A 14943-nucleotide genomic window follows, 5' to 3' on the forward strand; every position below is an offset into this window, starting at 1 on the left:
CTTGCCCTCTCCTCCTCCACTCCACCTACTTTCTACAATCCTGCCCCCTCCCAGGCTTTCCACTCTAATCCCTCCTTCTGTTTTTTTTCTTCCATTCTTTCCAGAGAGGATTTGGGCAAAGTGTTTAATGGGTTGCAACAAATGGGCAAAGGGGTGAGCTGTAGTCAGGTGCTACACATCTAGGCAGACGCCAAACTCAATTTTCCAGACTGTTCTCTTCTTTCCTGGAATTCCTACAACTGTACAGATGTTCAAAATGCACTATGCAGATCAACAGGGGTACAGTGGCGGTCTACTTACAACCAGGGATCTTGTTTAACTTTCCTTAAACTCTTAAGCTCGTTCAAGAACTCTTGTCTCAAGGGCTGCCATACTGAGGTAAGGACATAACTCAGCTCGAGTGCAAACATTTCAGACAAAAGGAGTTCAGAATATATTAAAGGATGCCGCGGCGATGCAGTGCTGCACTGCCATGGAGTTGGGGGACTAGATGGTCGAATCGGACGCAGCAAAAGCTGAGGTATCCTGACTTTTAGTCTTTATTATGGGTCAAGCTCCAAAAACAATGGGTCCTACACTTCCCATGATGCAACCAATGCCAACTCCTTCCCCCTACGAAACCAAGCCAAAATAACCCAGATGACCTCACCAGGGTTCTTTTCCTAGACTTTAACGCATCCCTCGAGAGCCACAGTGGCCATTTTACAACTGTTTTCACAGTCCAACTGGACCTTCCCATGATGAGCAAGTTCTGTAAAATTGGAGGAGTGCCTCTTTAAGATGCAGTCCAGGTCATTCTCTTTCTCTCCTCACCTCCTCCTCTATTGTATGGCAACCATTTATGTCTCATGGTGTCTTTTGTGAACAAACACAGTAGGGTGGCTATTGTTTCCACACAAGTTGAAAAACTACACACCTCTAAACAGATGTTGTAACAGTGTTTGAAGCAAAGAGGAATGAAGCAATCAGTGCTGAGTTTATGAACTGACGCTCTGCCAAAATGTTTTTGCAGGAGTGAAAAACTTTTAAATCACCTTTTATTTGGCATCTCCTAGTGTATATGCATTGCAGTAACATCCGCCAAACTTTCTAGGATGTCGGCCTGTGTATTAAAAGGGACATTATGTAGTTTTGGAAAATAAATTAAAACTCAGAAATTTAATAGTAACAATATTAATTAGGTAATGGTACAAACTCAGTGGTATTTAGTTTTTCCATAACTGAATGAACATGCTGTTCTCGGAGGAAAATAAGGTCCCCAGAACACTGTATGAAGCTAGATAGGTGGCAGGGTCAAACATAAAACAAAGTGAAACACTAACAAGTTGTGTTGTCCTTAAAGGACAGGTTCTCTTCTGATAAGGATTTTCTCCTCAAAACTGTGAAGTACATCTTTCACTGAAGTATTGTAACTAAAAACAGCCAGTTGGCTCAATGTATAACAGCCATTATGTCATATGTTCGATGAAATACCAAGGCTGTGGTTTCTCCTTGTATAATAATGAACAACTTCAATGTCGTGTCTAACATGGACAGTTGTCACAGCAGCAGTAGGAGAAAATATGAAAAGCAGCAGCCACATGACTGTTTTCCACTGACAGACACACTGGGAGAGTAAAGTTACCTGTAACAACCTTTATTGTGTAAAACTATTACACTGATGGCAGTGGAATACTGGAACACAGTCAGGGGTACTTTATTAAAGTAAAAGCAGAATGGGCACCATAACACATCAACTAGTGCCATACTGACAATGTGGTGCCATATGTAATTATGATGAAAATACATAGGGTTAATAACCTAAAAATATTGGGCCAGGTCTGATGCTGGATTTCACTAAACCTGGGTAAGCGTCTTGTAACAACTAACTTATGATTTTCTTGACTTTACAGTTGAGCCTTCTGGGACAAAACACGGATACAGAGTATCTCAGGAGTGACGTACACTCACATCCAGCACAACCTCTTAATACCAAGCTCATGATATGGATCAACAACTTGAAAGAAATATTAATAACTTAAGCAGGGGTGATGGGAAGTGGACAAGCTGTTGGCTTGTGCACCCAGTGAAACGTGTTCTCAAGTAAAGGGAGAACAAAAAAAAAAGGAAACACATATATAAGTTACGAGAGACAGTTATAACTAAGGAGTTCTTTTATAAAGAGGGGAAACTGCTATGGGTATGTATGCATTTTGTGTTGTCACATATAATTGTATCAATAACAAAAACGTCAAAAGCTTTTTAATAAAGGTAGAACACTTGGTAAAGTGACAGACATTAAAATAATGACAGCTTTATGTGTCCCTCTAGTGGCACAAAGAGGCAACAATATCTACCAGAGAGGTGAACTCCTTTATCACGATGTCACTATGCTGTCGTCTCTTGTTCAACTGACCTTGCTTTTGTGCTGCTCTTGTCACAACATTATTATTCCAATTTGAGGAAATACGCTGTCGACAGTATAGAATAAATAAAACAAACAGCACATAGTTATGGCCTTGGTGTTTTCAGCTGTTATGCGACTCATATTTAAGGGGACTCAAAGTGTCATTTAAAGAAATCCACGAGAAGGGATTTCAAACGCCTCAATCAGATTGCAAAGAAAACCTAGTACTATATTTTTACATATCAGTGCTGTGCAAAGGACAACAAATGTACACGTTGGCACATAAAAAAATAGCCTAGTTAAAGAAAATGATCGTCAACTCTGAAATGTGACATCACTTCACAGAAACCGAGTGATGCTCACCAAGAAAATGTCTTTTCACTTTTAAACCGTGGAAAAGCTAAGCCAAGAAACTGTTATTACACCTAATTATATCATTCCTTTACCCAGAGACCACCTGCATACATTGAACACCCAGCTCTTAAAGGCAATCTGCTACGAGGCAGAGCAAAGCACCAACAGCTGCTTACAGCTACTCAGCGGATCTGCAGAGGAAGCGTTGAATAATGAATCTGATGTGTCAGGTGTCGTGATTTTTAAATGCTCCCTAGCTGTTATTTAGATGGAGGCTAAAAGAGCTTCATAGATCTGTGACAACAACTAAAATTATGTCTTTCATCCTAAATTCTGCTGATTTCCTTTACAATTATTTCCGAATAAGCACTCAGTATTTTCAATCTGAAGACTCAAAATTGCAACACATTACAAATAATTTTACATTACCATGTGATTTACTATACATTCACATTATTGCCATTGACAGTTAAACATTTTTTCAAGCTTGGCCATGTGGGGTGAGTCAGGGCCAGGCACCACTTATTTACTGAAAACATAAGTTGAAAACATCATTCCTCATTTTGCACAAAAGTCAAAATAACCTATGTTATCATCAAGACGCAAAAAAGAATCCAACAAATCTTGTTCTGTATTTGATAACCACAAGTAAAAGGTAAGCCCTGGCTAAACCTTGTCACTCTGTCAGGGGTACCTGGTTGTCATCAGAACCTGGCTTAGTCCGGTTTGACCCAGTTGTAGAAATCAGGGTGGTGTCCGATTGTCTCTGTGGTTGGACAGGAAGTACTATCCTCTCTTTAGGATTAACAGAACCCCAACAGGGCCCTGTTCATCAGCATCAGGGTAGCAAACAGGGTCTGGTCACAACTTCTGGATCACCACCTGGAACTTACCTGGCAAAACAAAGAATAGGAGAGATGACCATTTGTTTAGAGCTTAATAGAGATATCATTTTTAAGAAAATGCTACTCACGGATGCCTCATGAATCTGACCAATAAATCCTGACTTAACTGACCACATAATCAGTATGACTCCTTGCATGAGAAAGAACCATTGAGCGATTATTGATTGCAAATGAGCATGTTATGTCACCTCACTCAAACAATCATGTACCCCTTTCAAACTGGACAAAAAATACTGACACCTACTAACATCTGGCTTTTGTCTTCAGTTGAAAAGGGTATAAACTGTGTTTATGCCATGGTCAAATCACTCTGGAGTACACAGGTATGTATCAATTTTAGCACTGATGGTATCATGGTGCATAAACTTACATCATTCAGTCAGCTTTGAGTTTGAAAGAGGGACTGAAGTATAATATAAAACAACGTAACCATTGTGTCTTTGTCACTGGCCTCCATGCTGCCTTCTACCTTTCACTGTTCTGCATCACATTGGTGATGCTGAGGTAAGGCCGGCTCATCCACAATGTGAAAGAAGTCAATCGCCTATTTTAGTGGGCTTACCTGTGTAAAAACATCAGTGCTAATTTTGGTGTGCAATTGTAATAGATTGGTATTCAGATTGTACTCACAGGATGGCATAACAGAGACCTCTGCTGTCACCACGCTGTCCATACCCAGGTTAGACAGCGCTCCTCTCACCACACCGCACGAGAAAGCAAGGTACTAAAAGGAAACACAGAAATTAATTGTTGCTACAATGCGAGTGATTCTGATAAAAAAAAGGGGGGACAAGCCTTAAGGGCCTACCTCTAGTTGATTTCCATGTCATGGCAGTAAGAATGTATCATGGTGTGTGACAGAGAATGGGAGAAAGAATGCACACTAACCTTAGGAGCCTGATCCAGGTACTGTTTCCCATTGGATAGCTGAGTCAGCAGAGAAAACTTGTTGTCCTGCAGAACATAGGTACCCTATGGTAGACAATAAACACGTGTATAGTATCAAGCTCTAAAAAAAGGTTTAGAGTCAAGTCTTTACTTCCATAACTTATGTGCATCACCATGTAACAGGAGATTTATAAATATATATGTTATTATATTTATCATAAAATATATACACTCCAGTCCGTCAGCAGAAATCTCAGTGCCTGGAGATATAATTGTAGCTGACCAAGAACCCCCTAAATATTACACACCCGGCCCAGAGCGTGTTGTCCCATTTTTTGTTGTACCCTGGCCAGTCCACACCCTCTACATTTTGATTGTACCTGATGGTTTGTTCTGAGGTTGTCAACCTGCCTCCTGAACACTTTCGTCCAGAAGTCTTTGCAGACGAACTTCATCACATCCAACTCGTCCTTGAAACTGGGAGAGTCCCGGGTCAACCTGGACAGAGCACAACAAACATTTAATAGGGTGCATGTCACACAGCATTTACCGCTGCACATTCAGTATGAAGGGCTTTGCCTACCTTTCGATGAGTCCTTGTCCCACCCTGAAGCCCATACTTTCAAGGACAGAAACACAGACAGCTCTGTCCTGAGGAGAAGACATTCAAGAGGCTTAATTAATAAGTGGGCAACAATTAGTTTTGAAAGTTAATTTTTGTGATTTGTCCTGTAAGTGGTCATGTTGAGACTACTATGTTATAATCAGACATAATCAGTGATTATCACGGTGCAAGGTGAATCCAGACCACAGTGTAACTCACGGTGAAAGCTCTCGTGTATATTATGTGTCAACTGATTGATTCATGTCTTAACTGAACACACCTTGTTGTCCATCTCTCCTTTACCGGCTTGCTGCTCCTTGTAAACATGTGACACGATCTCCATATGGAGAAAGTCAAACAGAGATTCGTCTGCCATTCCTGACAAACACACAAAGGGGATTATATAGTCCAGTACAGTGCTACAATGAAACGGTTTCACTTTATCTAGCTAGCTGTGATCAGAAACACAAACCAAAACGGCGTTACAGGCAGCTTAGCATTAGCTAGATAGCTAGCAAAAAGCAGCTAACTAGTGTTTGCTAGCAACGTTCTCCAGGCGGTGATAAACAGTTTTTTTTCTTATCTCGACATAAGAGAGGTAGTGAGGAAAACGTATAATGAATGTAACTTAGTGTATGTCATAGGTTGCAGTTAATAAGAAATATTAATACAACGTTAACGCTGTCGTACCTGTAAAGACTGTTGGCTACACGACGTAAACAAGTCAGCTTCTTTGGTTGCACTTGATATTATTACCAGGGTACTCCTCAGGACTCATTTAGGGGGAGTTAAGAGTAGTCAACCCCCTTAGATAACGTGAAAAGTAGGGAATATGCTAATTAAAAACAATAGATAATGCAAAAAAAAGATTCGTCCAGTAATGTAACATATGTTCCCGAGTGGTGCCTGAAACACATTAGAAAATCGCACACAAGTTAACATCCGGCGTACGCCAATGTATTTATGAAACGAGCTCTAGCGTTTCTTCCAATCGCGTTATGAGACGTCCCATATCACATGACCGGATATCTCTGATCGGATTGGGTTGCGGACAACAAGCTACTTCCTTATTGCTCATGTGATTTGTGTGTTTGACATCTCAGAGGAGGTTTGACAGTTTTGTCCTTTTTAACTGTATTTTTTAGAAATTGAGCTTGTAGCTAATATTAAGTTATCTTGTACTGAGAGCAGAATTGGGGCAACCTTTTGTTATCGGTGTCAATTTCGGTTGTCTAAATACAGTAATAACACATATTTGTTTCAGTGTAGCTAACGACGTTTCGTTGTGTGTGTGTGTGTTGTGTGTGTGTGCAGTCATGTCAAACAGGTACCAGATAGTGGTGCAGGGTGAAGCCTCTGAGACAGACTCTGATGATGAGGTCTACATCACCTCCATGCCTGCTCCCCAGACTGCCACAGCTGGAACCAAGGTTGTCTTGTAGGCATTGTCCTGTGTGTGTGTGTGTGTGTGTGTGTGTGTGCATGTGCATGCGATGGCATTAAAGTGAGTTCATAAAATTGTTTGTGGTTTTGGATGCCTTCAGGTTCCTGGGGAGGCGTCTGAAACAGATAGTGAGGGTGAAGAGGAGCAGGTGGACAGAGCCTCTACAGTGAGCCAGGAGAGCACTCAGATACTCAGGAGAGACCTGCCTCCACTTATAGTGGTTAGGGACCATCCTGATATACAGTCGATAGTGGAGGACCGGCCGAGTCCAACACACAAGCCACATGGTGAGGACACAAAATTACACAATATTTTGAACAATATGTGACAGAATACTGTGAACTAAATTGGTAATTTTATTATGAATGTCGTTAAAAGGTCTGGAAAAAAACTGGTAAGTGGACCTTTGAGGCGACACATTGGACTGTAGGAAGGCGGTTTGGATCTCAGTCATTTCAGTATGTAACTTTGTTTCCAGGTGACACTCTCTTACAGCAGAAGCTGCAGGAGTCTAACATGCGGCTGTATACTGACGTGGGACAGGCCGTACGGCAGGTTTATGGCAGTGCCAGTAGAGAGGTACGCAGATGCACTTAACTCACGACACTTCATATCGTAGATGCACTTTATACTATATCTTTACTACAGAGACCACTGCACTGATTAAGAATATTTGAACCTGTAACATAACAGAAAAGTAATCAGACACATGATGAAGTAGAAAAAAGAAATACTTTATTGATTCGTGAGAGAGGCAATTGGGTTACGTTACAGTTGCTCCTGTAAGAAAATAAATGTTAATTCATAGATCAATTTTAAGAAAGTATGATATGTACATGAAATTGATATATGGTAATTTCAGTAGTGTTGTTGCTGTGGTTGTTTGACTCTGATTGTTTGTGTGAAAGGTGCAAAGTGCGACAGCTCAGCTGAACGCTTCACAGAGCGCCATCATCAACGCCTCCCACAGCATCCGATTAATCCTTGACGACCTGAAGGCTGTGTCTGAGAAGATCGACATCATCACCAGCTGTCAGATTCTGCCTGATATAAACATCAATAATCCAAATAATAACACTGCTCCTGTACCTTAAAGAAACAAACCAGTATATGTTTTTAAATATACATGTTATGGATGGATGTATTGTCTCTGAACTTTAGAATAGGATTCAAGCTGGAAAGAACAGCATGTTGGCTTTACTTCATTGTTTACAAGCAGTGCCTTCACAAATGAACAAATCTGTATATTTAACAGCCACACAGTATGTATTTATTTATCTATGAGGATTCTTTGTCCTGTAGCTTCGGGGATATTTCTGTAAAGAGTAGGATTCTAGGAAAAGACTGCTTCTATCATTTCATGTTTTGAGATCCATTTAACATAGGAATGTGTATGTGCTGTAAATATTAATATAACTCAACACAACCTCTTAAATCACTGTGCACTGTTTCACTATTTTTAAGTCACATCCTTTGCTGTCTGTTGTATGCTACTCTGTTAAAGGTCAAGGAGGCAGTTTCTTTTTTTCTGCCTTATGTAAAATTAACATGTCTCAGTCATATAACTTTCTTTTGACAAAAGTCTGTAGGTGCGTGTGTGCTGGGACACCCTGATAGCTTACCTGGTAGAGTGGACAGCTCCTGCACTAAGGACATGTCTTCCGTCACTCTTTCAACTATTTCCTGTCACTCAGCTGTCTTATCAAATAAATGCAAAAAAAAAAAAGTGTGTGCTGCTGCCCTGGTGGCTATTTCACAGATGTTGCTTTGAATGAATGAAGTTAAAGGTGAAGATACTCGAAACAACTGGAAAGAACATTCTCGCTTTAAAGTAATTGGTTAGAAATATACATTTATTTCCAAAAAACTATGTAAAAAAAATGAATACAGACAGAAAAAAAGAGTATCAAAATAATTTTCTGTGATTGGGTATATTTTGCCACTACATCTACAAAGGTTGATTGTATCAGACTGAATACCAGTAAATTAACGTCAACACTAACAATATCATAGACTGCTACTGATACAATAGGCCTGATATGTTTGTATTAGTGTCTTGTAGTACTTCAACTCTCTTCTGTGTGCAAAGCAGTTGTCCCGTCCTTCTAGTTGTCCTTTCCATCCATCTATCAATTAGAAGATTTCCCATTTCTACATCTGTCCGTACTGTCCAACAAGCTTCAAGTCCATCCATGACCGGTGTGTGTGCAGGCATGTCATATAGGTGTGTAGACATACACTAACACCACAACCAGCAGGTTGAGAAATGTGCCCACAATACCCACAATGCCAAGTATGTTTTCGAGGTCACCCTTGCATCTGCACGACTCAGGAGGCATGCTGACAAGTTTGGCCACCTGAAAGAAAGAGACAGGGAGGGAAATGAGCAGTTTCCTGCGTTCACTCAAAGAAGGATGGTTTAGATTCAGTGTCTTGATGTGTGTCAACCACACGATGGCGCCGTTGATGCAGACATGACAACATACGAAACGCAACCCGAGACTATCTGCAAACCTTTTATGCAGTGATGGAATGAAACTGAGTACATTTACTCAATTACTGTACATTGTACATGTGCCTTTACATTTGGAGGTGAATATTGTACTTTTTTTACCCAAATATTTTCTTTGTCATGTGTATATGTTTTATGATGCAGTGAAAGAAGTATTCTGATCTTTAACTTCAGTAAACTATCACAGGGTAGCAATACTGTTTCAATGTCATGCATTCAGAATATAGTATAGTAACTAATATACTCATTATCCAAAATGGCCCATATCAGAATAAAAAAGAAAGAGAATTCAATATGTTATTGGATTATAGTTACTGATGCATTGATGTGTAAATCACTTTAATGCTGCTGCTTCTCAGTTAGAGCTCATGTTGATGTTTTTATAGACAAGTGTGTGAAGGGTCAATAAAGTTTTTATTGTAGTCTGTAATAAGGCGACATTATTTATCTGCTTATAGATATTCATATTAGTGATCTGAATCTGCAAAGCAATGAGTACCCAGAAGTCATACTTGAGTAAAAGTAAAGATAAAGTGTTAAAACAGTACTTTTTTATTGTGTTTTTTGTTTTTCTATCCGATTGCGAACAAAGGAGGTTATCTGAAAAATGTGGTACTTTAGCTCTGATGCAGCAGGCAAGTAAGTAACTTGTAACTTCAATTATCAAATAAAAGTAGTGAGTAAAAAAGTACAATATTTGTCTACAAAATGTGGTGGAGTGGAAGTAGTAGAAAATGGAAATGCCAAAGTAAGTTAAAAATGTCTAAAAACATGCACTTTGTCACTTAAATGATTGATAAATGTAGTAGAGTAGCAGAAATGATATAGGCTGCCTCAAAACGAATTTACTTTCCACCCCTGATATTACTCTGATGTAATATGCAATTAACGTTATATGTCCTTCTTTTTTAGACAAGTCTGTTGTAATCATATAGCCACCATGTACCTTGGTCGGAAGTAAAATTAAATACAAATAAATAAAACTTTCCTCAGAAATGTACCTCTCTGCTGTGTCTCTTTTCTCTGCCATTCCTCGTGTCAGTTGGTGCCATGGGCAGCAAGTCTCACCCTTCCAACTGGCTCAGCGCACTGCAAACTCTTCCAACCTCAATCCGACACAAAGAGATCCAAATGTTCACGGTGTTGACAACTGGCAGCACTTTTGCGTACCACTCGAGGATGTTGGAGTTGAAGTCTTCTTCACTCTCTCCTCCCAGGGCTCCGGAGACCCACAGGTCTGTGATAAAGGAGAGGATAAATGAGAGGATAAAGGGGCGCTGTGCTGTTTGGCTAATGGCACAGACCGTCACAAAAGGCCAAGAAGCTACTCAGCTGCCAAGCCACTGAAGTTGGCTCATAGCTGCCTCTGTGTGTGTGTGTGTGTGTGTGTGTGTGTGTGTAGGTGTGTGTGTGTGTGTGTATGTATGCGTTCATGTGTTTGTATGCTGATTCTCATCCATCATGCTTAAAGCAGACAGAGGAGAACATTGATATTAGAGATCCACTGAGGCACCATTACAGGCAAAGTGCAGGGTGTTGCAGGTGAGGTGTTAATGAGGGTCATATGGGGCTCCTGTGGGCCATTTGTCATCTAATACTGCAGTTGTAGTCTATATAGATGATGATTTGACTTAATTACTACATGAAATGTTTAGAAAATGTAGATTTGAGGAAGAAATATTCACCCAACATTGCGGGACACAATGTTTGATTACTGCAACCTGAAACTGGAACATGCTGAAAGTATGTTCGCGATGACACAAGTCAGATTTATATCTTTTGTTTCTGCTGTAAATGATATTAGATCTGTGAGGATGAACATACATACGTGTGTGCAATTGTGCTGTTTGCTGCCTCTCAGCACATCCTCCCTCCCTCTGCAATGCTCTCATAACCTTGACTAAAGAATTGACAATTATATGGACTAATAACCGTTCAGGCATCAACCTGATCTTTGCCCCTCTTCGCCCTTCCTGGGGCAGAGGCAGCAGAGAAAAGTGGCAGAAAAAGAAACAATTAATTAATTTATCAGGGTCTCACAGGGATGCAGAGAAGTATAGATCAGTATAATGAGACCCCAGAGACGTGAGAATCTGCTATCTTCATTTGAGGAGAACAGATTTTCAGCAAAAGAAGCATTTCTGGCATCATCAGATATCTATCATCCTTGCACCAGTGTGTGTGTGTGTGTGTGTGTGTGTGCATGTGTGTGTGTGTGTGTGTGTGTGTGTGTGTGTGTGTGTGTGCGCATGTCCCTCAGTCCCAGCTGTGCTGACTGAGCTCCAGGCTTTGTGGCCTGCATGAGTGATAAATAATTTGGAACCCTGAAAACACCATCAGGACTAAAACATCACATCAACATTGTCACATGTTGTCAGTGACAAAGAAAAACAATCAAAAAACAAACAAACAAACAAACCATCCCACTGATGATGATGATGATAATGGAAAAATGTGCTACTTTAGCTCTGATGCAGCAGGCAAATAAGTAACTTGTAACTTCAATTATCAAATAAAAGTAGTGAGTAAAAAAGTACAATATTTGTCTACAAAATGTGGTGGAGTGGAAGTAGCAGAAAATGGAAATGCCAAAGTAAGTTAAAAATGTCTAAAAACATGCACTTTGTCACTTTCCTTCACTGCTGAATGTAACCTAAATGATTGATAAATGTAGTAGAGTAGCAGAAAAAACAAACAAACCATCCCACTGATGATGATGATGATGATGATGATGATGTCTGCCTGCATTTGCTGATAGATGAGGGAAAGTATAAACCTATTGATATTGATATCATGCAAGATATTGGGGAGCAGTGAACCACATAGTACCATCTGCAGTAGCTTGCTAGTGGTCCAGCTAAATCCATAATTGCATGTTGATGACTTTTTTACATTAATTTCTTTTTGATCATTTTTGTGTGTTGATAACTAATAAAACTACAAGCAATAGATTGAGTCCTAAATTCATATGTTGCCTTCACTTTTCATCTCAAAGTCGATGCTTTTTAAACATTTTTTATGTTTTTTTTTATGGGTTTAAGCAGCTTACTGGTGGTGACATTGAAACCATGCAATTGGAATTGTAGTTCATTTATAGCCTCACATTAGCTTTTTTCTTCTTGCGACCGCTTCAGAAATCATAAAAGTGGTGTCTTTTTGTGAAGATTTTCTTGATCAACTAAAATGTATAAGTGTCGGAAACTGGTGTTTGCCACAGGCTCTTTGTCAAGGGAATCACAGCGATGCTAAGCTACTGTATGTTTGCTACTTAGCTTCCCCAACACTGCATGCAAATGTAAATGTTGGCCCCCCATCACTTTTTTGTTTCACGTAAAGACAATTGTGTTGTCTCGCTATTCAATAAATATCTTTATATTGATACTCCATTCAATACCAGGGGGAAAAAATGGAAACAACATTGAAGGCATAAATATTAGATTTTCATTCTAAGATTAATATAACAAAGCTTGTGGGTTGTGTGTTTAACACAACAGCATCATGGGTGTCGTGTGTCAAACCGGCTGTTCGAGAGGCCAAAGAGTGTGAACATGCAGCATGTGGTCTGCTGATAGTGCAGAAAATGAGAACTGAAACGGCTCCAGGAATTCAGATTTGATATGTATTGATATATTGATATTTCTGACACCACTAAACGACACAAATATAAGTAACATCCATCGGCGTAGTTTGCGGGGAGGCAGGCGACCATTGCCCCTCCCCAGTGCTATTATAAAATGTAAATGATGAATGTAAACTGAGTATCTGAGACAATTTTATGTCTAAAATAGTTTGTTCACTGTTTCACAGCTTACAACATCTATTTACAATTGCATTTGACCTGAATCCTGTTTTAACTGTCAGTTATTTAGAAACTGACATCAACTATTAGAATATACATTATTATTACAATTAACTACCAATTTTGTCTTTGATAGTCTTTATATATTCAATCCCAGGCTTACCAAACTTTTGTGATGTCTTAAGATTAGTTCCCTGATGCCTCCCAGTGGGAATGTGATTCAATTTGAAGGTGAAATGTAACATAAATGACTTAAATTTTCCCAGACACGTTGTAGCTTGTACATTAAACAGAGACCTGGGTGCATCGGAAGTCGCATAGAAACGATAAACATGAGCAAAAAACTATGTGACTCAGTGGGTATTCTCCTTCAAGGCTGGGTGAACTTCGGAAGGGAATTGTTACACTCAACAGGCAAGTAGGACATTATATTACTGTTTACATAAAACATCTTTCTTTGTTCCAGTGACAGTGACTCGAGGCCCCGAGCCAAGGATGGGATTCATGCTTGAGCTGGCAAACTAACTAAAGACTAAAATAGGAGCAGAGCAAATAATGGGCCGAGGCAGTGGGGAGAGATCGTAAATGTTTGTGGTACAGGGGGTGCAGAGGGTAAGGCAGAACAGGAAGAGAGGTTATTAAATCACAATGGATTATATATTTGAGCTGTGGTCAGATTTATGCCGGAGACTATAGGCTGGTGTGTATGTGTGTTTTCATTAGCGTGTGCAGAGGGCAGCCTCTCATATTAGCCAGGTCAGTGGCTGTCTCATGGGGCGCCTGAGGACACACTGTTAAGTTTATCTGGCTGGCTGAACATAGTTGCACACAATAGCACAGGTCTGCCAAAGCAACTATGCTACTTAAAAGAGCTCTGCTCTGTGGGTGATAACCCTGTTTTCATACTGTTTGTGTGTTCAAGACCATAAGGATTTAGTGTGCATCCCGGCGACAAGCCAGAAGGATAAACAAGAGCAAAAACCCCTCAGAGGAGCTAAAGGGGCTGACAGCACCAGGCACTCACGCTGATAAAAAGTAAAAGTGTGAATACACAACAAGACTAGATTTTTAGCCTTAATTTAGTTATTCCAACTCATATCAAGGATTCTCAATAAATAAGAGAACACGATTTGGGCGGGTTAGGGTGGCCAGCTTGATCATCTTGTCAGCTAAAAAGACTTTCACCGTTCAAGGCAAGAGAAATCAGGGCAGTAGGATGAAATCCTCAGTGAGTGTGAAAGTGGAGACTGGGAATATGATCTCTTTATTAAGAGAGGTGAAAGAAGCACTCATCTTTACTTAACTCATCTCTACTTAAAACCAATATTGCAGTGTAGTAATACTGTTAAAGTCCTGCATTTAAAATCCCACTGAAGTGAAAGTACAAAAGTATTCGCATTCAGAATGGTCCATTTCTGAGAAATTGATATCAGAATATCAGAATAGAATTATTGATGCATCACAATGAACATTACTTTAAAGGTGCAAAAAGCAATTCAGGCAAAAAATAGTTGAAAGAGTCTGTATTTGTATATCTTACAAACTGCACCTTAAATGTTGCAGCTGATAAAGGTAGGGCTTATTTCTTTTTACTATATATATATATATATATATATATATATATATATATATACACACTGCTGCTGGGTAGCTTGTGAATTCCACCAAGGGATCAAAGTCAGATCTCATCTCATCCTAACCATGATAATGTATTGAAATGTATTTGTTAATCATAACTATTCTGCTGGTTGGTTTGTCAGACGGATTACACAATAACTACTGCACAGATTTCTACGAAACCTGGATAGAGGATGGGTCTCGAGTAGAGTTTTGGTGTGGATCTGGACTTTCCAGGAACTTTTGTCTCAACTTTTTTACATTTTTCGTCCATTTCTCAGAGAATAATGCATGGATCATGATGAAAATATATTATAAAATTAAAGTTATCGGCTGCACAAAGCTGGAGATTGTCGGAATTGCCAGAATCAAAGTTGGCGATGTACATTTCTGCAAACCACAAATATGTTGATGTTGATATTTATGTTGACAAC

At 39.6% G+C, this 14943-nt stretch overlaps 2 protein-coding genes and 1 long non-coding RNA gene across 3 annotated transcripts; 1 reads left to right on the top strand and 2 right to left on the bottom strand.

The window, feature by feature from the left end:
• Window positions 1–1620: 1620 nt before the first annotated feature.
• On the bottom strand, window positions 1621–6071 carry trappc6bl (trafficking protein particle complex subunit 6B, like). The gene is made up of 7 exons (XM_030395843.1): window positions 5828–6071; window positions 5418–5515; window positions 5117–5184; window positions 4914–5031; window positions 4534–4617; window positions 4276–4369; window positions 1621–3633 (listed from the first exon to the last, which is right to left on the bottom strand). The coding sequence occupies exons 2-7, from the start codon at window positions 5511–5513 to the stop codon at window positions 3602–3604; spliced, it is 492 nt and encodes a 163-aa protein (XP_030251703.1). The 5' UTR covers window positions 5514–5515; window positions 5828–6071; the 3' UTR covers window positions 1621–3601.
• An 87-nt stretch (window positions 6072–6158) lies between these two features.
• bloc1s3 (biogenesis of lysosomal organelles complex-1, subunit 3) lies at window positions 6159–8310 on the top strand. Its single transcript, XM_030438463.1, has 5 exons — window positions 6159–6245; window positions 6452–6567; window positions 6682–6868; window positions 7060–7160; window positions 7490–8310. The coding sequence occupies exons 2-5, from the start codon at window positions 6454–6456 to the stop codon at window positions 7673–7675; spliced, it is 588 nt and encodes a 195-aa protein (XP_030294323.1). The 5' UTR covers window positions 6159–6245; window positions 6452–6453; the 3' UTR covers window positions 7676–8310.
• A 106-nt stretch (window positions 8311–8416) lies between these two features.
• LOC115594406 (uncharacterized) lies at window positions 8417–10312 on the bottom strand. The gene is made up of 2 exons (XR_003986469.1): window positions 10095–10312; window positions 8417–8938 (listed from the first exon to the last, which is right to left on the bottom strand). It is a non-coding gene; the product is annotated as an uncharacterized LOC115594406 (long non-coding RNA).
• Window positions 10313–14943: the final 4631 nt, after the last annotated feature.

This window comes from Sparus aurata, chromosome 2 (assembly GCF_900880675.1).
Source record: "Sparus aurata chromosome 2, fSpaAur1.1, whole genome shotgun sequence".
Classification (NCBI taxonomy): domain Eukaryota; kingdom Metazoa; phylum Chordata; class Actinopteri; order Spariformes; family Sparidae; genus Sparus; species Sparus aurata.